This window comes from Ahaetulla prasina, chromosome 2 (genome assembly GCF_028640845.1).
Source record: "Ahaetulla prasina isolate Xishuangbanna chromosome 2, ASM2864084v1, whole genome shotgun sequence".
NCBI classification, from domain to species: Eukaryota; Metazoa; Chordata; class Lepidosauria; order Squamata; family Colubridae; genus Ahaetulla; species Ahaetulla prasina.
In genome coordinates, this window is record NC_080540.1 from 81,282,101 (window position 1) to 81,310,091 (window position 27,991).

General features: G+C 44.4%; 3 protein-coding genes across 4 annotated transcripts in view; 1 reads left to right on the forward strand and 2 right to left on the reverse strand.

The window, feature by feature from the left end:
* Window positions 1-617: 617 nt before the first annotated feature.
* PRELID1 (PRELI domain containing 1) lies at window positions 618-3,809 on the reverse strand. Its single transcript, XM_058171753.1, has 5 exons — window positions 3,510-3,809; window positions 2,040-2,265; window positions 1,819-1,932; window positions 1,551-1,629; window positions 618-947 (listed from the first exon to the last, which is right to left on the reverse strand). The coding sequence occupies exons 1-5, from the start codon at window positions 3,599-3,601 to the stop codon at window positions 829-831; spliced, it is 630 nt and encodes a 209-aa protein (XP_058027736.1). The 5' UTR covers window positions 3,602-3,809; the 3' UTR covers window positions 618-828.
* A 110-nt stretch (window positions 3,810-3,919) lies between these two features.
* Window positions 3,920-17,291, forward strand: RAB24 (RAB24, member RAS oncogene family). 2 transcript variants are annotated; one of them, XM_058171754.1, is made up of 9 exons: window positions 3,920-4,059; window positions 4,687-4,896; window positions 6,127-6,195; window positions 9,250-9,328; window positions 11,001-11,068; window positions 11,601-11,700; window positions 12,205-12,255; window positions 16,358-16,417; window positions 16,807-17,291. In XM_058171754.1, the coding sequence occupies exons 2-9, from the start codon at window positions 4,780-4,782 to the stop codon at window positions 16,872-16,874; spliced, it is 612 nt and encodes a 203-aa protein (XP_058027737.1). In that variant the 5' UTR covers window positions 3,920-4,059; window positions 4,687-4,779; the 3' UTR covers window positions 16,875-17,291. The 2 variants fall into 2 exon arrangements, with proteins under 2 accessions (XP_058027737.1, XP_058027738.1); XM_058171755.1 differs by lacking the exon at window positions 3,920-4,059 and adding an exon at window positions 4,066-4,506.
* A 1,858-nt stretch (window positions 17,292-19,149) lies between these two features.
* NSD1 (nuclear receptor binding SET domain protein 1) overlaps window positions 19,150-27,991 on the reverse strand; it is a 78,281-nt gene continuing 69,439 nt past the window's right edge. Inside the window, exon 22 of the mRNA XM_058171756.1 lies at window positions 19,150-26,291. Coding sequence (XP_058027739.1) covers window positions 24,484-26,291 — 1,808 coding nt within the window. The 3' untranslated portion in view covers window positions 19,150-24,483. The remainder of the gene's footprint in view (window positions 26,292-27,991) is intronic.

Sequence of the window (27,991 nt, forward strand, 5' to 3'; positions counted from 1 at the left end):
CAAAACCAACTAGGACAATTGTTAAGAGAGTTACATACTGAAGCTGGCTAACTACATGTAGCACATGGTGGCAAGAGAAAGAAGGGTGAGGTTTCAAAATAATTGATATACACTTGGTTTGGATAGCTGCATCTTACATCCCATCCCAGTTAAGATTTGTGGAACAGGCAAGTCCATTCTGCAGAGATTTTGGCTGGTGAGGACCCCCAGGCATTTTAAACAAAAGATACACTTAGCTCTTATCTACAGGGAGGATTTTAAAAATCCGTATCATAACAGGTAAATGCTATGTTCAAGTTTTTTTTATATGAATGGGTCTTGTTGAATGGACTAATATTACAGTTTTGCTTCAAGAGACCTTTTGCCATTGTAAAATCTAGGTTTTTCTGACCTTTTGACTTAAGTGAACCACCTTGAGATGTACTCAGTGGGTTTTTGATAACTGGTATTTTTAATTGTAACCTAACCTAACCTCAGTAATTTGTAACATTTATTCACCAATAGCTACCAATTCTCTGAAGTCTCATATACAAAGGCTTGCTTTTGAATTGCGTAAGAGGCAAGTGTAAATAGGAAGATAATTAAATCATTGATGAAAACAGATCCTGATACTGAAATAAACTGAAGTCTATTCTTTTAATGATAATTACACCTTTAAGAAAGAAGATGATTGTCAGATTTGTACAGTCTCAATTAAAAAAAACATAAAATCTACAGACATTCTGGTCAACTTCCAAAGGAAGGGAAACTTAAGTTAAAGTGAACCTTCCAGTATTATTGTACCACTCGTCAGTGGCATTTAGTTCCTTCAGTGGAAAAACTGTTTTCTCACACGTACTGTTGCTTTTTTGTAGTAGCTGCCTTGCCAGCAAAGTCCTTTGCCTTCTCAGTAACTGCCAAGGCAGTCTCCTTGGCGGTTTCCACTAGTGTTTTAGATGGTGCTTCACCTGTAAAATCAATAAGCCAAAAGTCCAGGAGTAAGTAAATATATCCACAGTACTTAGTTTTTCTGTAAAACTCTGGTTTGTTCCAATTTTAGAAAATATTATATAAAATTTTAATAGTCATTACCTACGAGGAATGATTTTACTTTTTTAATACAGGTAGTCCTCAACTTACAATCATTTGTTTAGTGACCAAAGTTACAATGGCACTGAAAAAAGTGACTTATTACAGTTTTTCACACTTTATGATCTTGCAGGATCCCGAAGGTCACGTAATCAAATACTTGGCAACTGGCATATATTTATGACAGTTGCTATATCCTGGGTTCATGTGATCATTTTTTGCGACTTTCTGACATGCAGTGGGGAAACCAGATTCACTTAACTCTGTTAATAACTTAATCACTGCAATGATTCACTTAACAACTATGGCAAAGTAGGTTGTAAAATATAACTGTCTCACTTATTAACTGAAGTTCTGGGCTCAATTGTGGTTTTAAGTGGAGGACTATCTGTGGTACTTACAAGTCCAAGAAAGCAATTAAAACTTTTCTTAATATACATTTTATATGCTGCATTTTTAATTACTATTACAGATATACCCACCTTGCATTTTTCCTAGCACATACTCAAAACCTTTAGTAGTCTTGGTCACATTGCTCTTGAATCTAGCCAAACCAAATTCCTAAAATAAGAGAACAGCCAGTTGAGCAAGAAGCAAAGAGATAAAAAAAGCCTCTTCTCTATTTATTAGGAGAGCTTAAATATTGAGAGCAATCAGCCTGGTTTTTCAGCTAGATACCAGTAGTCCCAGATTATTTATTACAGGCGGTCTCTTCTTTGTCATGCAAACACAGATCTGTAGCTCCCTTACCTGGATAGCACGAGAAACGCCAAAGAGCCGGGAGGAGACCCAGGCTTCCCGCTTGACTTCTGTCCAGCTACTGTTTTCTGGGTTCTCTCTGTAAACACATCTCTCCTCCACTACCTGCAAGGGAGACAGCATTCCAAAATAACAATCACTTCCCCAAACATTCTGAATCATTTTATGTTACAGTACTAGCTGCAAATAAATGTAAAACATTTTACTGTTACCATAAGACGTGCATGGTTAATGTTCCAGGTGAATGTGGTCATGGTTCGATTCTGTAGGTCCACAATGGAATCTTCTAGGATGTAGACATGGCGGCCAACATTAGGTGGAAAGAAGTGCTCTGCCCAGCGTGGCAGCCGGTTGGTTTTGGTTAGGAGCCTCCGGGAAAGCAGTTTCTGGTCATCAGTCACCTCTCGGTGCAAGATATCTTCTGTTAGGACATGCTTGCTGGGTAAAAAAGACAAAAGATAATTTAAGATACTACCCTATGTTGTGCAACTATAATTAAATAGTTTAACACTCCCTACTTATGTAGTCGCACAATTCAGTGGAGTCAAATAATACTATTTCTGTCTTAGCTACCCTATTTTCACATCTAGAATCTTTTGTCAAAAGCACACCTGTCCTGATTGGGAAGGAGAAATGGGGAAGCATCGCTATTCAGACTTACTTTTGACAGAACTGCAGTTCTACTAGCACACATTTATTTTATTTCAGAATCCACCGGGCAAGGGAAGTGGTCTCATGTTTAATTAGGTCGACCACCTTTTAATTACTTCAGCCAAATATAGATGTTAAAGTAGGGAAAGTAAGTTTAATAGGACAGTACAATGGCCAAGATTAACCTTCTAAGTTAATGAGATCAGGATAAAAGAGGCTTTGCCTACTGGCTTGAGAACATAAGCAGTTGCTACCTAAACTTAGAGGAATATTATTCTATTGGGGTCTTTCCTTAAGAGGGGCTCATTTTGACAACGGTTTCTTCAGGCGCCAGTTAAACCGAGCCAGGCCATTATTACTGATCATTCTTTTCCCACAGGAATATTTGAATTTCTTTCTAAACACGGCAGCCAAGAAAAACACCACCCCAACTCCCTATTATTTCAGTTTCCACTCGCAATAGTAGAGTTCTCTTTAATGCACTGTAAAATGACGCTCGAAGCAGCCACAAACCGGCTCGGCTCCCTCGCTCCCTTCCTCCCTCTAGCGGGCGAGATCATCACCCGGCGGCCCCTTCGCCATTGGGGGAAAAAAAAGGGAAGGGAATTTACAATCCCTCCGTTTTCTCCCCTTGGCCTCCCTCAGCTGCCTGTGGCTTCAGCTTTACCCCTGGGGCGGGAATCCCGGGTCGGCGCACAGCTTCCCCCAAGAGCGAGACTGCAGCCGGAGCCACACCCGTACTTACTCGGGAAGTGATGGCAAGACAGCTGCGGTTTTTCAATCGCCAGCGGGATGAACGAGACGAGGTTTCCAAAGGGCAGCCCTTCCGCCTCTTGCCCCCGAAAGAAGAACCTGCTCCGTGCAACTACGGCCCCTCTCCGCCCCCCCCGCACCTCTCTGAGCCATCACCCCACATCCCCATCCCGGAGACGAGGCTTCCCGCCCGACAGGACGCCGACGCCCGCCCCCCCCCCCGCAGACGGCGAGGCGGAGAAGCGTCCCATCATCCCCTCCCGCGCGCTCCCCCTGACCTGTAAGGGTTCGGGTAGCGCTGCCAAAAGGCGGTGAAGACTTGGTCCCAAGGCCCTTTCAGGACGCTCAGGGTCAGGAAGTACTTCCCCATCGGCTCCGCGGTCACCGATCCGGCGGGAGACGGGAGAGGAGGAGGAAGGAGCCGGCGGAGAGCGGGGGAGGCGTCTCCCGGCTCGGTTTGCTCCGACCCGGCCTCACGCTCTCCCGCCGTCCCGTCCCCGCAGAGCGGGCAGCGCTAAAGATGGCGGCGGGAGCAGCAGCTGCAGGAGGCACACCGCAGCCGCCATGCAGAGGCAGGAGAGCAGCAACGACTTCCGCGGGGCGGCGGCGGCGGCGCTTCTTCCGCCGCTGTCTCCTCCCCTCCTGCTTTCAGCTCAGGCCCCGCCCCCCTCAGAGCGCGCTTCCGCTCCCGGAGGGAAGCCCCGCCCCTTTCCCCGGGTATGTCCTGGGAAACTGGCTCGGCCGAGGCGGCCCGGAGGGAGGCCGCTGCTTTTCTTCGCCTCGTCTCCAGTAAGGGTGGTCGGCCGGTTCCAGCGACATGAGGCCGGGGTGAGTATCGTGTAGCGTTTCCCTCAGGACCTGCCGGGCCTCGTTCAGCGTTGTTCCTCGGGACAAGTGGGTCCGTACCCGGCGTGCTACGCTGTAATCCTAATTGCACCGGGCAACCATTCCTCGAATCCAAGCAAGAGCTTCCTTTTCGCGCCCGGGGCTTCCCCGAGGTGGATTCCTGCCTCTCGAGCTGCCAACCGGCGGAGCTGCTTGCCTTCAGACGTTGTGGGTGCTTCATCACTGGAGGCTTTTAAGAAGAGACTGGACAGCCACTTGTCTTAATGGCAGAGGGTCTCCTGCTTGAGCCAGGGGTTGGACTAGAAGACCTCCAAGGCCCCTTCCAGCTCTGTTCTGCTTCTGATGTTAGCTACTAATATTAGGCAAAGTCTCTGAACTGGAAGGGTAAAAAGCTTGTGCTTCTGGTCTGCTGACTTTGTCTTCTCACAGGTAGGCGTATGTAGCATGCTGTTCGTGAGAAAAAGGGGTGTTGGGTCTCTTAATCCAAGGCGCCATTACTCTTGGTAGCCAAATTCAGAAGGAGAACAGAAGAGAAGGATGCCTTAGCTTTTGGTCGAATGTCTTCTCTGTTGTGATGAATCACTGCACTTCCTCCTCTCCTCGCTTCAGGTGAATTTGCCTTACTGAGCTGCACCTCTTTGGCCGAGTTGGGGGAGCTTAGGATCCCTCTGGAGGGCAACACTCGGCTGTGAGGGCAGGAGAATGAGCGGGCAGCGTGTGGATGCCAAAGTTGTGATGCTGGGCAAAGAGTACGTAGGCAAGACCAGCTTGGTGGAGCGATATGTTCACAACCGCTTCCTAGTAGGACCTTATCAAAATGTGAGTTTTGCCTTTTTTTGTGCTGAAAGTTTTTCCCCTGGATTGGACTGAATCCTTCACAATTCCAGCCATTTCTTCCCCCAAATTTCACTAAATTCGGATTCTCAGGCTTCATTTTATTTTAATGTTATGAGCAGCATCTAATCAATACTAGCTGATCTTTTCAGCTAAGCGGAGTTGGTCTTGATTGACATTCAGATAAAAAATTAACTGAGAAATCCCAGGGCCATTGGCTAGATTGGATAGTCCCCAAACATACAGGAGGAAAGCAATGGCAAATCATTTTGCTAAATGCTGCCAAGAGCTCCTTTTTTATTTATAGAGTCGAGTTTCCTTGGTGCAGGTAACTCTGGGTTGGGCCTGGATGTTATTGTTCCTTATGACCTTTTTAATATCCTTCTGTTGCTATTCTGTTATAGAACTACTATTATAGTTCTATTGGATTTCAGAAGTAGAGAGTGAATAAACAGATAAATGACAACCCTGTGGCTCTAGTCATCAGGATTTGAATTTGAGTGGGTTTTTACATTACCTGTTGTGAAATGGGGAGCGGTTGATAAACTGAAGTGAAACTATTTCAAAACGGAGCCATTTTAACTGGGGCAGAGAAATCTACTTTCAGTTTAAGGGAACTTTGCTAATTTTTTTCTGAGAAGTTACTGATTATCAATATATAGTGTCTTATCTGCCAGTATATGTTTCACTCAGTAATGCACACTAAGAAGAAAAAACGTTAAAACTCTTGTTTTTCCTGTTTATAAATCATTTATGCCACAGTTACTTGGATGATACATTTGCCTCTAAAGGAAGTCTTTGATTCATGACCAGTTGTTTAATGACTGGTTTGAAGTTAAGATGGACTTCCCCAGAGTAACTTATGACATGATTTCCATGATATGGAGGTATTTTCTCTCTCCCTCCCCCATCAATATGATCACAAGGTCCCACAGTCAAGTGACTGCATTTACAACTTTTTTGCTGGCTTCTGGTGTTTACTTCTGGTTTGGGGGGTGGGGGGAGTCCACTGGGTGAAATAAATTTACTTAGCAACCACTATAAAAATATTTTTAAAAATGGATCCATTCACATGATGCCTTAAGTTAGGATTGCAGCAACTTACAGCTGTAATTCTGGGGTCAATTATGGTTATAACTTGACTGTGTGTATAGCTGCTTTCCAAAACTGACAGAGATACCATAGCTGTGCTCACATCTACCTTTGTTATTTTAGACAATAGGTGCTGCATTCGTGGCTAAAGTAATGTCAGTGGGAGGCCGCACAGTAACCTTGGGTATCTGGGTAAGTCACGGTTGAAATAATAGATATGTGGGCTATGCACAGTAAACAATAAAAAACAAGAGCACTTATGGAACTTAGGTTATGCAAGGTGATGAAGGACATTTTGTATAAAGAGAAAGTTTCTTAATTTTACTTCATAATACTGACAGTAGATATGTTTAATCAATGTTTGCATTGCATTATTTATTTTATTTATTTATTTATTTATTAAATTTTTATACCGCCCTTCTCCCAAAGGACTCAGGGCGGTGTACAGCCAAAATAAAACACAATATATATACAATTAAAACCAAAATTTAAAATAGAGCATATTACAAAAAGGCCGATATTTAAAAATTTAAATTTAAAATTTAAAAAATTTAAAACCCCACAACAATAAAAACCCAGTTTAAAATATTAAGAACCATTATGTCAGTCCAGCTTGAATAAATAAGTGTGTTTTTAGCTCACGGCGAAAGGTCCGAAGATCAGGCACTTGGCGTAGGCCGGGGGGAAGTTCATTCCAGAGCGTCGATGCTCCAACAGAGAAGGCCCTACTCCTGGGGGCCGCCAGCCGACACTGTTTGGCGGACGGCACCCTGACGAGACCTTCTCTGTGAGAGCGTACGGGTCGGTGGGAGGCATAAGGTAACAGCAGGCGGTCTCGTAAGTACCCGGGTCCTAAGCCATGGAGCGCTTTAAAGGTGGTGACCAAAATCTTGAAGCGCACCCGAAAGACCACAGGAAGCCATTGCAGACTACGCAGCAGTGATGTTACATGGGAGCCACGAGCGGCTCCCGTTACTACTCGCGCAGACGCAGTGTTGTGTCTTGCCCGCCCTCAGAGCAGCCGGGGCCTTCTTACCTGCTCCCGCACACTGAGGAATGTATGCCTCCCGGTCCCAGTCCTGGCTCCATGCCCACACAAACTGCAGAAGGAGAATCTCCCTGCCCCAGCCCTGACTCCATGCCCAGGCAAACGGAGCAGCTAGACCCCTCCCCCTCCTCCACAGCAGGTGAGCCTGAGGAGGGTTTACTCCCAAGAACAGCTGATTGGTGTGACCCTTGCATCAGAAGATTGGAGAGGCGGAGGCTACAGAGGGAAGGGAGGGGCAGGCCTTAATGAGTGCTGAGTCATGGTGCCACACCCCATGGCCTATATAAAGGAGCTACTTTCTGGCAGTCTCTGAGTCAGGCAAAAAGTCAAACTTATCTTGCTGAAGTCACTTACTGGTCTCCTGCCTGCTCTGAGGACTTTGCTAGGACTTTGGACAGAGCTGCAGAGGCACGCCTGATTCGGATTTCCCGGACCCAGCCGTCAGCGGAGGAGTGGGACACGACACGCATTCTGGACTAACTGTAGCCTCCGGGTGCACCTCAAGGGCAGCCCCATGTAGAGAGCATTGCAATAATCCAACCGAGACGTGACCAGAGCGTGAGTGACTGTGCATAAGGCATCCCAGTCAAGGAAGGGACGCAACTGGCGGACCAAGCAAACTTGGTAAAAGGCCTTCCTGGAGACGGCCGCCAGATGTTCATCAAAGGACAGCCGTCCATCCAGGAGGACGCCCAAGTTGCGAACCACCTCCTTTGGGGCCACTAACTCCCCCCAACAGTCAGCTGCGGGTGCAGCTGACTGTACCGGGGTGCCGGCATCCACAGCCACTCCGTCTTGGAGGGATTGAGCTTGAGTCTGTTTCTCCCCATCCAGACCCGTACAGCTTCCAGGCACCGGGACAGCACTTCGATAGCTTCGTTGGGGTGGTCCGGGGTGGAAAAGTACAGCTGGGTGTCATCAGCGTACAGATGATAACTCACCCCGAAACCACTGATGACCTCGCCCAGCGGCTTCATATAGATGTTGAACAGGGTGGGCGAGAGAATCGACCCTTGAGGCACCCCACAAGTGAGGCGCCTCGCGGACGACCTCTGCCCCCCTGTCAACACCGTCTGCGACCGGTCAGAGAGATAAGAGGAGAACCACCGATAAACGGTGCCTCCCAATCCCTCCAACCGGCGCAGCAGGATACCATGGTCGATGGTATCAAAAGCCGCTGAGAGGTCTAATAGGACCAAGGCAGAGGAGCAACCCCTATCCCTGGCCCTCCAGAGGTCATCCACCAACGCGACCAAAGCCGTCTCCGTACTATAACCGGGTCGGAAGCCGGACTGGAACGGGTCTAGATAGACAGCTTCATCCAGGTGCCGGGGAAGCTGCATGCAACCACACTCTCTACAACCTTCGCCACAAAGCGAAGGTTGGAGACTGGACAGTAATTCCCCAAAATAGCTGGGTCCAGGGAAGGCTTCTTAAGGAGGGGTCTCACCACCGCCTCTTTCAAGGTGGCGGGGAAAACCCCTTCCAACAAAGAAGCGTTTATAATCCCCTGGAGCCAGCCTCATGTCACTTCCTGAGCAGCCAGCACTAACCAGGAAGGGCACGGATCCAGTAAACATGTAGTTGCATGTAACCTCCCCAGCAACCTGTCCACGTCCTCGGGAGCCACAGAATCAAACTCATCCCAAATAACCTCAACAAGACATGTCTCCGTCATCTCGGCTGGATCATCGCAATCTTAGTCCAAACTATCCCGAAGCTGAACGATTTTATTGTATAGATAACCGTTAAACTCCTCAGCTCGTCCCTGTAAAGGGTCATCCCGTCCCTCCTGATGAAGGAGGGAACGGGTCACCCGAAACAAGGCGGCCGGGCGGTTATCTGCCGATGCAATGAGGGTGGAAACGTAAGAACGTTTCGCTTCCCTCATTGCCACTAGGTAGGTCTTAGTAAAAGACCTCACTAGTGTCCGATCAGCCTCGGAACAGCTAGACCTCCAAGTGCTCTCTAGGCATCTTCTCCGGCGTTTCGTCTCTCTCAGCTCCTCGGAAAACCAGGAAGCCAATTGAGATCTGCGCCGGGTCAGAGGCCGCAAAGGCACGACACGGTCCAAAGCCCCAGCCGCGGCCCGTTCCCAGGCCGCAACCAGATCTTCAGTACATTATGCACTGTACTATGTAAAGTAGAACCATACTTTCCCATTAAGTGGAAATCTGATGTCCATTTTCTTTCTCTAGGATACAGCTGGTTCAGAGAGGTACGAAGCCATGAGCCGAATATACTATCGTGGAGCAAAAGCTGCCATTGTATGTTATGGTAAGCATTCATTTGCGTAAAGCCGTCATTTACATTATGGTAAGCATTTATTTGCATGTTGGTTCAGGCAGATTTCTAGAGCAAAGCTGATGACTTAGCTTGGAATCATGGGAAAGTGCAATTAGAAAATGCCAAGTTGGAAAAGGCCATTTTTTTCGTACTTGCAGACACCAACTGCTACTTTTATCTAGCGCCCTCATCCCATGTTGCCACTTGAAAAAAGTCATTTCATCGTGAAATATCTTATAATTGGCTCTAGCTAAAATCTTGCTACAAAGGCCAGAATGGAAGGAAGAGCTATATCTATAATACAGCAGGGTTTGAGGGCAGTGCTGTAGAAATGTTTGTTTGATCACCCAGCAATCATAGTTGAGCTGCTTAATGGGAAATATTATATACTTAAATCTAATAAAGCATTGTGAGACTCGTCCTGGTCAGGAAATATTATCAGTGGGGAAAATCTGATTTTCTTTTTCTAATCAAACAATTTCATATACTATACAGCAGTGCATAAAAGTGAAACTTTTTGAATTTTCAACATTTCTGCATAATTAGGACCTAAAATATCTATTGTCCACAAAACTCCTGAAACTAGATAAAGAGAGTCCAATTAAATAAGTTATACATAGTCTTCAGTTAATGATTGCTTTGTTCAGCAACCAAACTTAACAACACTGAAAAAGGTAATTTATGACTGGTCCTCAAGCTTATGGCCTTTGCAGCATCCCCACAGTCATGCAATTAGGATTTGGAAACTTCACAACCAGCAGGTATTTATGATCACCACATTGTCCCTGTCATGGCCTCATCTGATCCCAGTTCGGAGAAGGAGTTGGAACTGGGGCTGTCCAATGGGGTTGGCATGGCTCCCCTGGAATGTTTGGAGGGATCAAGGGCCAAGGACGATGATGTTCTAGGGCCCTCAGGCATTGGGAGAGGCGGTCGACCAGATGGGAAGCTGCCTGCCTGCCCTCATGGACACAGAGTAGGATCGGTTTGACAAAAGGAGATTTCTGAAGACTTCTGCAAGCTGTTCTGTAAGGAGGAATGGGCTAAAATTCCTCTAGCTCATGTGTGGGACTGATCAATAGTTATTGGAAATGTTTAGTTGCAGTTACCGCTGCTCAAGGGGAGTTCACTAGTTACCAAAAACAAAGGTTGGCTGATTTTTTTGTTGCATACAAATATGTTCCTTTAAATCAGTTTTCCTCAATAAATAAATAAATGAATAAATATATTTTTCTAACTTATTTAGTTGGGGTTTTCTATCTAATAATGACTTGTGTGGAAAACATACCACATATTTTTGCAGAAATACTGAAAATTCAAAAAGAACAACACATTTTTAAGCACTACTGTATCCAGAATTGGAATTGTACTTTGGTACTCAGATTCTGTTGTGATTTAATGAATTGGGTCTCTTGGGAGATTGCGCCAATAAAAATGACAGGTATCTGATAACCTTGCTTAACATTCACATAAAGTAGGCAAATGGCTATGGTGTCAGGGCAACACTGGCTTTATTAAGAGCCCTTGAGGAAGATACTTGTACTTTCTCAACTGAATTACTCCTTCTAGTTTCTTGACATGGTTTACTTATGCAGGGATGAATGGAACTGCTTTATTTAATTCCAGGCGTGGGATCTAGTCCTGACACTTCTTCTTTCCACAGATCTTACTGACAGAAGCAGTTTCCAGAGAGCAAAATTCTGGGTGAATGAACTACAGAACTTTGAGGAAGTATGTTGATCTCTATTTGTAGGCAGAGAAAATGGGTTACTTGGCTTTTCTAGGACAACATCAAGAAAAATTGTGGGATGATGTTTATGGGGTCCTATCTGTGGTACCTTTTTATAATATATGGATTATGGTTGTTTGTATGGTTCAGATTATCTGTTTATTGTTTTTCTGGTGTTTAAAGTATAATCCTTGCAGGGTTCTTTTGGAATTGGATGCCATATAAAAATACTGCTACTACTTTTTAAAGAGAATAAATTCCTTCACCTCTATAGGAGATGCTTATGTTAGGCACTGATGTAGGAAATTGAGACCCTGGAAGTACATTTTGGAAAGCTTGGCTTGGTCATTATGTTTATCTAATGTATTTGGGAACCTTCTGAGATGTTTCTAGTTAAAATAGTAAACAGAATGAAGACTAACTAGCTTTTCACAGTATCAATGCGAACTCCCTATAGTGATTCCTATTATTATGAGGAGCAAAGTGTCAGTGGACACTTCATATGTTGAAAGTACCTGTTTTCTTTCTTTGTAGAACTGCAGGATCTATTTGTGTGGCACCAAAAGTGACTTGCTGGAAGAGGATAAGAGAAGACGAGAAATTGACTTCCATGATGTACAGGACTATGCAGATGGTATGTTTTTGCTTTATTCTGATATATATCAGTGTCCTCCTTGTCCCTGTAAGTCATTTATAGGAGGTTCAAATATCCCATTGACTATGTCCTTGGAAAGACAAACCATGTTTATTTATTGGTTATAATGCCTCATGAAAGGTTACACTGCTTGCAATTGCTCAGTTTTGAGAGGAGGGCAAACAGTTCTACTGTCTTCTTTTCTAATACAGCAGTTTAAGGTTTGCAATTATGCGAGTTAGATGTTGCCTTTCATGGAAAATAATTTGCATCCACTTTTGGAGCAATGTCATTGGCTGGAATATTCATGTTTGTTGAAGATTGGGAGGGGGGAGGGAAAATGACCTGATTCCAAAATGGCTGTAGTTTGTATAGATTGCTCCTGCTCTAGTTCTAGCCCAGAGGTTGAGGGTTGTAATAGTTGGTATATTATCAGTTACTAACACTTGAGAGTTTTAGTACAAAGCAAAACATTTATCCTTGCCTTCTGACACATCATTCCAGAGATCAAAGCTGAGCTGTTTGAAACTTCAAGCAAGACTGGACAGAATGTAGGTGTGTATCTTGTTTGTGTGCATTACATGCATTATGCTAAACATGTCTGGCATTCTTGGAACAACCTAATTCCAGAATAGGTATTTTTCTCTCCTAGTGTTGGAGATAGGATAGTGTGAATGGAGTTATTTTATCTTTTCTTTATGAGAAAAGACAAAGCAACTATTTTTACCTTCTCTTCAGTTAGAATTACAATATAATTCTAGGCAGATCTGTTCAGAAACAAATTGTACCGAGTTAAATTAACTATCCCACTGAGAGTATACAAATAGACAGACTATTCCGGACCATGGGTCATCTAAACTGGGCGGTCATGCCTGTCCATCTGCGGGATGGAGTGGATTGGACTGGATTGGACTAGCTTGGACTGGTCTAGGGACTTAGGCAGACCGCTAGCCATGTCTACCTGATTAAGATCTATTGTAGAACTGCTTTCCATAGGCATGCTATGGAGACTGTCGGCCTGTCTGTTCCTGTTTTGTCATCGCTATCCGGTTCCTGCTCCATTTGTCCTTTGACCAACTGGACTCCTGCTGGAAGACTCACCATTTCTTTTACTTTGGGATTTTACCACCTTAGCATCCCTCGCCGATTCGCACTTTCCTATGCGCTACACTGCACGTGAACTCTTGCGCCTGCGAGGTGCCCCCGCCTCGCAGGAATGGCCCATATCGCTACCAAGGGCCGGCCTCAATGACGGGTCTTGGGACCCACAGAGGTGGCATGCGAGAAGAAAGAGCCTTTGGGGTTTTAGACAGGGCATTTTAAGGGGTGGGAGGGTAGGGCGGGTGATGGGGTAGCCCGTCGGGAGGAAACCAGTTCCAGCGCATGCTCGTGGCGATTATCAAATGGGTTCGGAGGTTATGGGGGAGGTGTTCCTTTGTGTGAGGTGAGTCTATTGGCACGGTAAGTGGGAGGGGCAGATATGGCGGAAGGGGATCGTATCGACATAGGGGTCACGTTCGATGTATGCAGGCGATCGCGTGCCCGATCTAACTTTACCCGTTCCCGGATGGTCAGGACCCTCAGAGCCTGGGCCTTCGTCTGATGTTATGCAACGCACGGTCCGTGGCCAATAAGGCCCCTAATACATGATCTAATTCAGGGGTGCAGCGGATATTATAGGCGTTACGGAGACCTGGTTGGGCAATGAAGGGTGTGCCCTGGTTGAGATGTGCCCACCGGGTTTCCGTGCATTCCATCAGCCGAGGCCCAGGGTAGGGGTGGAGGGTGGCGGTTGTGATTAAAGAGAGTCTAGAGCCGAGGAGACCACTGTACCTCAGATAGCCGGGTGTGAATCCCTCTTTGTGAGGTGGGGTCATAGATGTCAGATGGGCTTGCTGGTGGCGTACCTGGCTCCTTGCTGCGTGACAGCTGCCCTGCCCGAGCTCCTAGAGGTGCTTGCCGGGTGGCGGTGGAGCCCCCAGGTCTTTTGCTCATGGGGGACTCTAACCTGCCACCTGCCGGCTCGTCATCGACGGTAGCTCGGGAGTTCTTGGCTTCCATGACGGCCTTGGACCTGACTCAAGTAGTGGATGGCCCCACTCACATCGGGGGTGGCACACTGGACCTGATTTTGTCTCTGGTCAGTGGTTGAGAGATCTGGACTTAAAGGAAATAGTCATTGAACCTTTGTCATGGTCAGATCACTCTCCTTCGCCTGGACTTTCTGACCGCTACCCAACACCGCGGGAGGCGGAACCATTACGTTGGTACCGTCCCAGGCGCCTGATGGACCCAGAGAGGTTCGGACGGAGCTTGGGCCATTTCCTGAGGGTCTGGCTCACGGCACGGCAGAGGAACTGGCTGCAGCCTGGGAGCGGGCTGCGGCTGGGGCTTTAGACCGTGTCGTGCCTTTGCGACCTCTGACCCGGCGTAGATCCCAACCGGCTCCTTGGTTCTCCGAGGAGCTGAGGGGGATGAAACGCCGGAGAAGACACCTAGAGAGTTCCTGGAGGTCCAGCCGTTCAGAGGCTGATCGGACACTAGTTAGATCCTATACTAGGACCTACCTAGTGGCACTGAGGAAGCGGCGTTGCTCGCCTCCTCCCTCATTGCGTCGACAGATAACCGCCCAGCTCCCCTGTTGCGGGTGACCCGCCCCCTCCTCCACCAGGGGGGGCGGGATGACCCGTTGCAGGGACGTGCTGAGGAGTTTAACGGTTATCTATACGATAAAATCGTTCAGCTGAAGGACGGTCTGGACCAAGATTGCAGCGATTCGGACGGGACGCCTGAGGCGGTCTTGGTGATGTTGTGGGATGAGTTTGACCCTGTGACTCCGAGGACATGGACAGGTTGCTGGGTAGATTGAATGCCACCACATGTTTACTGGACCCGTGCCCCTCCTGGCTGGTGCTGGCCACTCAGGAGGTGACACGAGGCTGGCTCAGGGGATTACGAGTGCTTCTTTGTTGGAGGAGTCTTTCCGGCCGCCTTGAAAGAGGCGGTGGTGAGGCCCTCCTCAAGAAGCCTTCCTGGACCCGGCTGTTTTAGGTAATTATCGTCCAGTCTCAACCTTCGCCCGGCGAAGGTTGTAGAAATATGGTGGCATATCAGTTTCCCCTTCACCTGGAGGAAACTGTCTATCTGGACCCGTTCAGTCCGGCTTCCGGCCCGGTTACAGCACTGAGGCGGCTTTGGTCGCGTTGGTGGATGATCTCTGGAGGGCCAGGGATAGGGGTTATTCCTCTGCCCTGGTCCTATTAGACCTCTCAGCGGCTTTCGATACCATCGACCATGGTATCCTGCTGCGCGGTTGGGGATTGGGAGTGGGAGGCACCGTTTATCGGTGGTTCTCCTCCTATCTCTCCGACCGGTCGCAGACGGTGTTGACGGGGGGGCAGAGGTGGGCCGCGGCGCCTCACTTGTGGGGTGCCGCGGGGTCGATTCTCTCGCCCTTCTGTTCAACATCTATATGAAGCCGCTGGGTGAGATCATCAGTGGCTTGGTGTGAGGTACCAGCTGTCGCTGATGACACCCAGCTGTACTTTTCACACGGGCCACCCCAATGAAGCCATCGAAGTGCTGTCCCGGTGTCTGGAAGCCGTCGGGTCTGGATGGGGAGGAACAGGCTCAAGCTCAATCCCTCCAAGGCGGAGTGGCTGTGGATGCGGCATCCCGGTACAGTCAGCTGAGTCCGCGGCTGACTGTCGGGAGCGAGTCATTGGCCCGATGGAGAGGGTGCGCAATTTGGGCGTTCTCCTGGATGAGCGGCTGTCTTTTGAAGACCATTTGTGGCCGTCTCCAGGAGAGCTTTCCACCAGGTCCGCCTGGTGCGCCAGTGCGCCTTTCTGAACCGGGATGCCTTGTGCACAGTCACTCACGCCCTTGTGACGTCTCGTCTGGACTACTGCAATGCTCTCTACATGGGGCTCCCTTGAGGGGCATCCGGAGGCTACAGTTAGTCAGAATGCAGCTGCGCTGGTGATTGAGGAGCCTCGTGGCTCCCGAGTGACACCTATCCTGCGCCGGCTGCACTGGCTACCTGTGGCCTTCCGGTGCGCTTCAAGGTGTTGGTGAATGTCTTTAAAGCGCTCCATGGCATAGGGCCGGGATACTTACGGGACCGCCTGCTGCTACGAATACCTCTCACCGACCCGTGCGCTCTCACAGAGGGGCTCCTCAGGGTGCCGTCGGTAGCGACAGTGTCGTCTGGCGACACCCAGGAAGGGCCTTCTCTGTGGGGCTCCGCCCTCTGGAGCGAACTCCCCAGGACTTCGTCAACTTCCGGACCTCCGAACCTTTCGCATGAGCTTAAAACCTACTTATTCATCTGCGCTGGACTGGGTTAGTGTTTTAATGGGTTTTAATGGGTTTTTAGCTCTAAATTTTAATCCTGGCCAATTTTAATAAGTTTCTTAATTGTATTTTAATTTGTATTTATTGTATTGTATTTTTACCTGGCTGTGAACCGCCCTGAGTCCTTCGGGAGAAGGGCGGTATATAAATTTAAATAATAAATAAATAAATAAATAAATAGACTAAAAGAGTTACATTTTTGGCTGCCTCAGCAGTTTATCAAAGAGATTTTCATTTTTCATTTTTTAATATTTTGAGTGTTTCATTGCTCTGTGTGATTTTACTATCTCTATTTTTTAAGATGAGCTTTTCCAGAAGGTGGCTGAAGATTATGTGCATTTTACTGCCTTTGAGTTAACAGGTGAGTTGCTGAACCAGGTGTGTTCTGAGCATCTACATTCACTTCTAAATAATTTGTTGTATACCTGAATTAAGACATATCCAGCATATTATTCCCTGTGAAACTGAGACCTTTAACTGAATTTAGAAGAATAGTTGTGAATGGGTGCTAAGAAGTATGGAAGGTATCAGACTCTTTGAACATCTTTTCCAAATACAAGCTCCTATCTTATCAGTAACAGGGAAGATAGGGAATGATGACCACAGAGGAAAGGTATTAGCTTTTATGTGTTACACACACTTAAGTAAATTGTGACTGCCAAATTTTTCCACAGAAATTTTAATGGAGCCTTAACCTTAATTTGTTTGAAATCTGTACACTTTTATAACCTGTATGTGTTTAACTTTCAGAGGAAAAAGGAGTTGATCTGAATCAAAAGAACACTACCACCTATTTTTACAGCTGTTGTCATCACTGAATTCTTTATTTTGCCAAAAGTAACATTTTCCACCAGAGATAGCAATTCATGCTTTTTCTGGTGGGTCACATCTTCTACTTGCTAGTTGGAATGCCTGCCCTTTGGATATATAGAACATCATTTGTTGGCCGCTATCCAAGGAAACAGAAGAGAAGTAGATCAAGGATATGAACATGCTGCAAAATGTGCTGCCTTGTTGAGTGGAAGACTTGATTGCCTTGTGCTCCCTTCCCAGCAGATATTGACTAAATTATTGAACTGTGTCAAGAATTATTATTTTTCATCACTATGCACAAGAGACCTTATGCTGAGTAGGGTTGTTTTTGCTATTTTGAAGATGTTGCCTGATTCTTAAGCTTATTTAAATGGCTTCTAATAAGTTATCTACATGTAAATAAAAGGCAGAGTGGTCTTGTGTGTTGAGGATATGGTCAGCTTTCTATTTCTGCTGAAAAAAAATCAGATTATTTGAAGAAGCACATGGGGATGAGAATTTATCTGCAATTACAGAATGTCCAGAACTGCAGAAAGTTAGAAAAAGAATCTGTTCTGGTCTGACGGCACGTCACACGGGTGGTCCTCACATAATAACCACTTGTTCAGTGACCCTACTTATGATGGAGCTGAAGGAGTGATACTTACCTCTCCCGATACTTAGGATGGTCACAGCATACCTGTGGTCACGATTGCCATTTGTGACCTCCTTTGTCAGTTTCCTATAACCAAAGTCAACAGGGAAATGTACAGGTTGCAAATAGTGATGTGATGTTGTTGTTTAACGATGGCAACTGAAAATGGAGGAATTTCTTGTCATAAACATAACCTCACACTTTACAACTGCATTGCTTAGTGATAGAAATAATGGTATTGGCTACTGTTGTTAAATGAGGGCTATCCATCAGGGCCATATGAGGAAACTTTCTTACCTCCAAGCCATCTGAGTGATTCTAGGGATGACCCATCAATTTCTGGCAATCAGCAGCTATCAATGTAGCAACAGAAACAACTCTTCTTTCAGATAGGGGTGTCTATTGAGGTAGCTTAATCAGAGTTGGCCAAAGTAATTTAATACAAGAGTGCATACAAAATAATAAGGCCCAATACTATGAAAGGATTTGTTTCTAAATCTTGCACTGAGTAGAACTACATATTAGGGTACTGAAGTTCCAATGCAGTTATAGTCTGCTGCAATATGGGAGCTAGAGAATGCCAGCAGCTGTAGAGTGAGATGATCATAGATGTAATCATGAAAATGCTTTTCCTTTCCCGACAGGGATGGGTGGTAATGTTTTCTTTTATAAACAGTAGCAAGTAGTACAATATATTTACACTTTACCTGTTAATTTGTCACTGCAAAATGGTTTTTCTACCTTTGGACTTTTAAAGAAATACTGAAATACTGAATCTTTTATTAAGGCACTAAAAAGAAGACTGAACGTTGTTTTCGTCAATGATACGACAGAAAGAGGCTCCATCAATTTAGGATAGCGAATAGGCAAATGGGAGTTTTCCTATATTCATGCTCAGCTGGAACCAGGTCTCGAATCATTCTTTGTTATGTAGATGTAACTGGCGAGAAGCAGCAGGAGAGGAGCCATCACTTTTTAGCTGCTACCTATCTTAAAATTGGTTGACAAACGCGGCCTCTGAATTTTGCTTTGTGGCTTAATACCCCAAAGCATGATTTTTTCCCGAGGAAACTATTATTTTTATGAAAAATGCGAGACAATTGTGTGTCACAAAACAGCAAATTAGTTAAAATGCCCCAAACCTACTGCCTACCACACAGGCCTGATATGTTCTGTACAGGAGGCAGTCACTCCATAGCCCTCAGCTTCTCCAAAGTATTGAGGCTATCAAGGACTAAAATGTGTCCATCTGTTTTCATGTATGGTGGTTTTGCTTTTCATTTGGGAAAGTAGAAAACACTTTCCATACTTCACTACCAATAAGCTCACAACAATCTCGGGGAAACTTACCTAAGTTTCTAGCTATAGTGAGGTATTAAGTTAAAATGCCACGCGTTAAGCATCTTGTAAAAACCACACTTTATAAACAGTTTTTAATAATTTATCCTGGACAGTTTTAATAAATCACCAGATAAGTTAGTCTTCACTTTGTCTAAGTGGCAGACAACACTGTACTGTCTTGGAAGCTAAGCACTGTTGGGCCCATTTACTGTTTGGATGGGGAAACTACCTGTGCTGTAAAAGTAGCTTTCCTTTAAGGTAGATTTTAATGCTCTGCCAGGCCTTAATGAGACAATGCACACAGATAAGAGTAAAGTTAAACTTTACTTTACAGTAATTATGTTCTTTTATATACAAAGAATTACAGTACATATTTTGGGAATGCCTGGGTAGGGCAACCTTCCCCCCCTCCCCCAATTATAAATTTCACATACAGTCAACTAGGTATGGGAAGCAAAATGAAATTAAAAATCCAAAGACACTTCCTCTTCTTTCAATGTAGCTATTCCAAAAACGTCGCAGCCAGATCTCTGTAGAATTGGGCAGCTCTGCATAGCCATATTGGGCTCTTTTTTTCCACTAATACAGGTAAATGCTTTGTTGACTCCTTTTCATCATCCATGCAGATAAAATTAAGCACTGGAGGGATATGGCAGCATATGCTGTTTAGATCTTCTGTAAACAGCTCTGCTTAGCCATAATTTCCACTGATGCCCTCTCCACAATTAGTAACCAACATGCCTGAGAATGTAACAATGCAAATTGCTCGAAGAAACTATTTTCTCCCCTCCATCTTATGTTAGCTTTTGTTAAGTGCCAATTATTTTATCTGACTCATTTTTATTTTGGTTTCATAAAGACAACGTATGATTTTTTAAAAGTTTAACATCACTTTTATAAATAACCAAGAGTATGAACAATAGTTCAGCTGTTTTAAGAACTGCAATCCCCAAACTTCTGTCATATCATAAATTTGTTAGTCTCTAAAATGCTGCAAGGAATTTGCTTTTGCTGCAACAGATAAACACAAGATCCTCTTCCACCATCCCCCCTCCCCAAAAATCAACATTACTTTTGTTTTAAGCCCTCAAATGTAAGTAAGCCTCTCCAAATACTTTTGACCATATACTAGGATAGGCTCTTAAACTTTTACAAAAGTATCTCTCTTCAGATGATGACAGACCTAAACCTAGCAAATGTAAAATCATCACTGGGATATCCTGCTGCCTCAAGGATTTTTCAACTTTATGTTCTCTGTAATCTGGCTTAACTGGTGAGGAGCAGAATGGACAGCTTCAGGGATTTATCTAGTCGAGAGTACAGGATGAATTTGAGTTGCACTTTCTACAACTTTTCAAGATGTTGCTCTGCAGAAGCACAAAGCATACAGCCACCTAAAGACCAAAAGAACTAGCGCATTCAAGTGGCTGTCACATATAAATTGATCCCTACCATCTTGAATATACTAACAATTGCAAATCTAGAAAAGGAGACAGAAATGTGCCCATTATTTAGTGTAACTTTCTGTCAATATTTGAATACGCTAATACATCTTGATCTTGGATGTGAATATTATCTCAATTCCTGTAATGCAATGTTCTTAAATGGTCAACCCTGGTTGTATCTAATTTCGACAGCTTTGTACATTTCAAGGAATTCAACCACACTGTAAAATCTCATCAACACAAGGGGAATAAATTCTTTTTATGTAGGTCATTAGTAATTATGTGCATTTGGAGGACAGACTTTTAAAATTGAACATAAGCATATGAATGCTGCAGAATATTACATATAATTTTAAATTCCCATTTTTAATTAAAAATATGCCCACATTTTGAAACTATACATCCTAAATTAAAGGACTTGCAGTCAATTTATCATCTGCATCTGCAGAGAAATGCAGAAAACTGGTACAGAAAAGCATGAAATATGGAATGATTAGCAGCACATTACTGAACTGTACTGGCCAGAATTCTCCATATACTTCAATATTATCATGATCATGTATATATCTATTGTTTCAACAAGCCCCATTCAAGCCTCTGGGAAATAAACTTTTGTTTAACTTGTAACTATTACAAGACTGACCAAGGAGTGCCCTCAATTTAGTTTTACACTGTACACTTCCCACAAGTAGCCTATATATTAAAAAATAAACCTTTTAACAGCTTCATGAGTTTTTGAACAGATCTAGGCACCTGCAGGCTTTAAGGTTCACTTCTCCCTTCTCAAAAGCTTAGATAAAATGTTTGGAAAAAGGAGAGGCACAAATTATATTCTTTACAGTTCTATACAGTCACCTGAACTGTATAATGCACACTGCATGTATGTGTGTATGTATGTATTTACATTAAATTCTAGTCCAGATTGTTCTCAATTTCCCAATCTTTTTAATTTTTGGAATATGCCTTCTTGGCCTATTTTTCAAAGGCAAAATATTATCTCAGACTACAAAAATTGCATGACCCTAGACCAGACTCTTAATTATAGACCATATTTTCTGTCTAAAATAAACATGACAGCAAAATAAAATATTTGCACATAGGTGCATCACTTTGCCCACAATTCCAGCAAGATACCACTACTCAACAGCAGAGAAAATACGCCCAAATAACTTTAAATTCAAGAGTATTTTAGCCCCTGGAAATTCAACTCTTATCAGCTATGTTCTCCAACCCTTATTTGCTCCTTTCTTTTGGACTGATGGCATTCTCTATTTGACCAGTTCCTTCTAACGAAGAATTTCCTGCCTCATGTGATCATCTGGTTATAGAGACTGCAACTTCTTACCTTATGCTAACCAAGACCTGGGGGGTGATTCCTCCTTATGCCTCATATTTTCCTGAAGTTTCTTCACTTCGCTTAATGAACTGGACATTAACCTCTGGACTTGGAGAGGTCTGTTGTGTTTGATAAAATATTCAAGTTGCTCCAGCTATACTTTTGCAATGTGTTCTATTTCATTGCTTAGTTCAGTTAACAGCTTTGTACTTTAAGCAAGTTTAGTTTAAGGAGACTGAAAAGAGGAAAGGTGTAATATTAAATAAGTCACTGGGCAATTGTTTTGAAATACCACTTGAAAAGTTTAAATTGGTTCAATCGAGTTCCTAGCCAAAAATTCAGAATGTGCTGCTACATAAATCCCAGTTCTTAACAGTCACCTATATGATCCCTAGGAATCTGAACAAAAAAATTCAAAATAAAAAGTTTTGAGTTTTAAAGATTTAAAATAGCCTCCACCAAAAATATTCACAGTTTATTTTTTTTCCCATGAAACAAATACCTAGTTAAAACACATGACATTGCAAGAACCAAGTTGGATAAAGCAGTGCAGATATCTCTCTTCTTACAAGTACAGCTGTGAAGGGAGGGCAGGGGCTGGCACAAAGGAAGCCCTAAACACACAATCTACATGATAAAGTCCAGTTCACGGGAAGGCCTAGAGACATAAAATTTAGAGCCTCATTTTGTTTCCACATGAGAAATGTTTAATATGCTGAGCCTCGTGATTGGCTTGACTTGCTTGATTGTTCAAAAGGGTGGGTCTTTTCATTTTAAAAAGTTTTGGTAAAATGCCCTTGGTTTCTTGTATCTGTCTCATTCAGAAGAACTGTCCTGTTTCCTTTTGTGCAGGAGTCACGCAGAAACAAAAGGTGTTTGCATTTCGCCATTTTCAGCAATTAGCAGCGCTCGGCCTGCAGGTGTTCAAGGAAAACCAACTTTAAGCACTAAGGTTCCATTTAGTCATAATGCTTTTTACAAAGTCATTAGCTGTACTTGGAGAGAATGAAATGAATCAGAGAAGATGAGATGCACAACCAGGTAGGGAATATTTCGCAGTGCCGAGTTGCTATTGTCATTGTGGAAAGCCAACATTGAAAAAAGGTAATGGATCTGAATTTGAACTGCCACTGCAACATTGCCGATTGCCTACAGGCCCTGAATACCCCAGAGTTATCTATTCCAAGATGAGAGGCTCTAGGTTGGGACAGAGTTAGAATTTCTGCTCTGTGCCAAAATGTGAACATCTAGAAAGGACCAAATGGGAGCTATTCAAAAAGTTTTTGCTTCAAACTGGAGCTTAGCAGTCTGTGAGAGTTTAGATGCCCAGGCAAATAGAATAGGGTGGCAATCTAAAAATGGTCAAATAGTTTGCTGATTTTGTAGTATGAAATGGAAGCCATATTATATATGTGAAGGCCCTGCAGAATGAATAATATCGCCATATACAGGGTGAAGTAATAATTTATTTGATTCCCCAGCTACAGTTTAAAGAAACCACCATCAGTACCACACAAGCTATATTTCTGTGGTGCAGATAACATATCTGCCTCTGTATGTAATACTAAATGCTTCTCCTTAATGGAAAGATAGTATTACCAACCTAACCACCAGTCGGGACTAAAATGTTGCATTAACTGGAAAATAAAGAAAAAAGAACAAGAACCTCCAGCAAGGGCTAGAGCTCTTCATGTTCCAGTGTGAGAACTATAACCTTAGCTATCTCTCTCTTTAAACAACAGGACACCTTAGGGTTGCCCCATTAAATTCAAGTCAATTTTCTGTAGGTGGGGTGTGGGAGTGTTGCAGGAGACAATATGAAAGGCTTGCTAAGCTAGACACTAATCAGAATACCGGTAGTAATACTAACTTTTCATCTTGAACATTTCTTCTCATATAGGTCATCAACTGTTTAGTTTTCTGAATTAGCTTATAATTTAGAAATACACCCATACATAATGCAAACATTATTTTTAAGCAGATTTGTCATGGAAAAGAAGAAAATTAGTTTCATTTGTCCACACTGACTATCAGTTTGCTACAAGATGACTTTGGTGAACAAACTGTAAAAAGAAAACAAAATCCAACACAGCAATGCTGCACTGAAAAGCTAGACAAATAATGTACTTATTTTTCTAACCTGCTCATGTCTTTAGTGGTCAAAATTCTGTTGAAAAGGGAGCTCTAGTGCCATTGCACTAAAGATTGAAGTCCCAAAGAATCTACCAGATAGTATTTCTCAATACTCCCGCTGTAAGACCTAGGTTCATTGAGGCACGTTCTTCTGTTCTGCAGAACTGAGGGCCTCAACTAACTTCAAGTATTTTTAAAAAAGCACCTGCATTGGAAAAGTTCCACCCTGACAGCAGTTAAGACTGCAAGGAATGAAAATTAAGGACTAAAAACCTGCTGCATTTCCATGTGTGCCCTCAATATATGGGTTCGTTAGTTAACATTTTGGAAATACGAGGGGGCCAGTGTGAAGTTTGTTATGATAACAAACTATTTCTTTGGAGCTACATGGGAATAATCTAGGAATCCAAGTCTGTTCCTAGATTCAGACTCACAAAATGAGTGAACTGATTAATGGAATTAAATATTTTATCCCAAGTGGATTCCTTTATTTCAGCATTATTGTATGCGAAATGAAGGTAAAGACCACCTACATTCTTGCTCCTTGATTGGGCATCATAGAGATTTAGTTAAAATACGTCTGTATAGCTTGAGCAGGATGTTGCTGGAGGTTAAGAAACTGGGGAAGTGATTAAAAAGAAAACAACAAGCAAAAACAATCCTTTCCCATACAATTAAAAAACCAATCAAAACAAATAGGTGACCCGTCTGGCCTCAAACTGGCTTCACTTAGATTTAGACTCAGGAGGTTCGTGGCCAGGGGAGTCCTGGTCCAGTCCTAGCACCACATTTTGCTCAGACAAAGGCAAGATGCCCTGCCCCACAGGTGTTTGTGTTTTCCCAGAGAGCCAAGAGATCTGCTCCAATGTCTGAATGTTTCTGGTCAGCCATGAAGTTTGCCCAGAAGGTAGTGGAGCTTCCCTTCCAGGCCAAGGGGGTTGTTCGAATGCAGACAATCTCTCTGTTGACCAAAATGTCTGCTCCGTGGAGGGTGCAGATATTGCTTCTTGGCCTGGACAGAGACTGTGCTCAGGAGACTGCAGTTTCTCAGCTGTCCAAAAAGATTGCTCCACGGATGGCAGCCCTTTTGCACTAAGCCAAGAGGTCTTTTCGTGCATTTGCAAGTTCTCTAGCGGACAGGAGGTTTGCCCTGGGAAGGGTGGACATTTCCCCGTTGGCCGACAAGACTGCTCGCCAGATACAGATGTCCATTCTTTCGGCTGAGGGTTCTGCTCCACAGTCACAAAGCCTCTTTCTTTGGGTTGAGCATTCTGGTCGACTGGCCGCAGTGCTTTCTCTGAAAGCAAAGGCCTGGGGTTTAGTGGGGCAGGAAGCCTGTCTGAGAGCTGAGGCCTCAGGCCCGCGGCAGTAGAAGGCTTGTCAGATGGTACAGGCAGAGTGTCCACAGGGGTAGGCAGCCTGCTGGGTGTCTGAGGCGGTGAGCCGGTCGGAGCGACTAGCTTCTCTGACGGCTTAGACCTCAGGGCTACTGGGGTGACAGGTCTGACTGGCGGCTGCGGCTTCAGGCTCAGTGAAGGGGCCGCCTTCCCTGAAGGCTGAGGCAGCGGCCCCATAGAAATGGCCCTGCCCTGCGGCTCAGGCCTCAGAGAGTCAGGTTCTGCAGCTCTATCCACTACCTGCCCATGGGGCGGTGGGGTGGTGGGGCGCTTATCTAGCAATAGGGGCTGGGAAGCACCCATCGGTGATGGGTCTGAATTCCTGGGCGTCTCTAGGGCAGCTGTTGTCTCAGATACAGATGGCTTTTCCTCAGTGGCGCCAGAGGACTGTTCCTCCCAAACTATGGCGGGGGACAGCTTCTCAGGGGGTTGCCCCTTCCGGGCCCCAGGGGAAGCTAGCTTTTCTGAGGCCCGCAGCCTGAGGGCCACTGTGGGTGCTGACTTCTCTGAGGGGTGTAGCCTAAGAGCCACTGCCGAAAGTGGCTTGTCTGATGACTGCAGTCTAAGGGCCAGGGCAGAGGATAGTTTGTCTGAAGGCTTGAACCTCAAGGCCAGGGTGGAGGGCAATTTGTCAGAGGGCTTTAAACTCAGGGCCAGGGTGGAGGGCAGTTTGTCTGCTGGTTGAAGCCGCAGTGCCATTGTAGAGGGTGGTTTATCTGAGGGCTGTAGCTTCAGGGCCACCGAGGAAGGCGGCTTGTCTGAGGACTGTAGCCTCAGAGCCAATGAAGAGGAAGGTGGTTTATCTGAGGATTGTAGCCTCAGAGACACAGTCAGAGGAAGCCTCTCTGAGGACTGAGATTTCGGGCCTGTAGCTGCAGGCTGCTGGTCTGATGGCTGAGTGTTTTGGCAGCCAGCTGCTGATTCTGTGGAAGGCGCATACTCACGAATCTCTCCTGGCTCTAGAGGGTTAGGTCCACAAGGATCGTGTTCTGTGCATGACAGGCGTCCATCCAGTTTGGAGATGAACAGCATGCCTTCCCGGTGCTGTTTGCAGAATGATCGGGGACACATCTCGCAGAAGGAGGCTGCATCTTTGTTACACACATCACACTGATGCCAAGGACATTCCCACTTTCCTGCAGCACGGGGAAAAAGCATGACTGAAATGAGTGATGGCAGTTTCTGAAAGTTCTTGAAATCAAGATGCAAGGAAACCCTGACTGGTGAAAGCTGTTCAGGCAAAATTGCTAAATTCAGCTCCAGATTCCCAGACATCCAGATGCTGGTATTAAATTGCCCACAGAGGATCCAATTCATTACATATAATAGTTTCATTCCACTGTTATGTAACAATTATTGTCTTTCAACTTTGCCCTGGCTCCAACTGCAGGAACCTCCATCTATAGAACAAGAAAGGATACCTATGATCAGAAACAAACAGGGCCTTAGAGTTATCTGGAAGTTTAGGCTTTATGCTGAGCTTTTTAATTAAGCATTTTAGATAAAATATTAGCATTTTAACATGACAACCATGCCTCCTTTTGAAGTACAGGAAATCTTGTTTTTCCTTTAGCCAAAGCCATTTCCTTTGATGTGCAAAACTAGCCTATTCAGAAACTTGCGGGGCCGTGATAGCTCAGGCTGTTAGAAGCCTGTTATTAGAACACAGCAGCCTGCAATTACTGCAGGTTCAAGCCCGGCCCGAGGTTGACTCAGCCTTCCATCCTTTATAAGGTAGGTAAAATGAGGACCCAGATTGTTGGGGGGGCAATAAGTTGACTTTGTATATAAATATATAAATAGGATGAGACTATTGCCTTACACAATGTAAGCCACCCTGAGTCTTCGGAGAAGGGCGGGATATAAATGTAAATAAAAAAAAAAAAACTTAATAGGACTGACATCCTTGAGAACTGCAAGTGCTAAAGAAACAAACCCAGACGGGAAAGGAGAAGTTGCCACATATGGTAAGGGTGTTTATCTTTCCCTGCATCTAATCAATGTCTTTTATTGTTTAATTTGTTGCTTTCTGTCATCTTATAAATATCAAATGTATTGTTTGGTTCTGTCCCCTGTATCAAGACTCCCCCCGCTTAATAAAATGCCTTTGCTTTACCTGAATTATTTGTGCTTAGTACTGCAAAGAGGGGAGCACTGGTGGGAGGGAAACACTTTGCAAAGGTAAATTGTTTCTCTCTCAAATTCAGGGACGAGGTTTTTTCCAGACCCATGCCACTAGAGAGCTGGCGTTTCAAGGGAACATTAGCATACAGTCACTGCATTCCAGTGGAACACATGTGCTTTTTCACTAAAACAGTTTATACCCTATAGGATTAGGGATGGGCTAACGGGAATTTAACGAAGACAGAATTTAACTAGAGACATAAACATTTCCAATTCTCCCACCTCAAGAAAAAAAGTTAGAGGTGGTATAAGCTCTTGTGGATTTCAACTAATTGCTGTTTAACATCTCATAAGCGTATGTGTCTGGTTCCCCTGGGCTCCTTTCCTCAATTCTTTTGATCTAACTTTGTTCCTAGTTCACTCTAATGATAAATGCTGCTTTAGGTAACAATTAAATGACTTAATTCAAACTCTAGGAACCATTTACAAAAGAATCAAATTAGATAGACAGAAGCTGTAACTGAATCATTTAACAGCTTGTATTTAAAAGCTTGTTAAAGTGGAATACTTTAATGAGAAAAAAGGTATAGGAGAGATAACTGACTCCCAATTCATCCAAAATATATATATATATTTATTAGTACACTAATATGAAGGAAAGAACTTCATTTTCTAACTTTGTCCTAGATTTTGATTCATTAACACAAGATGT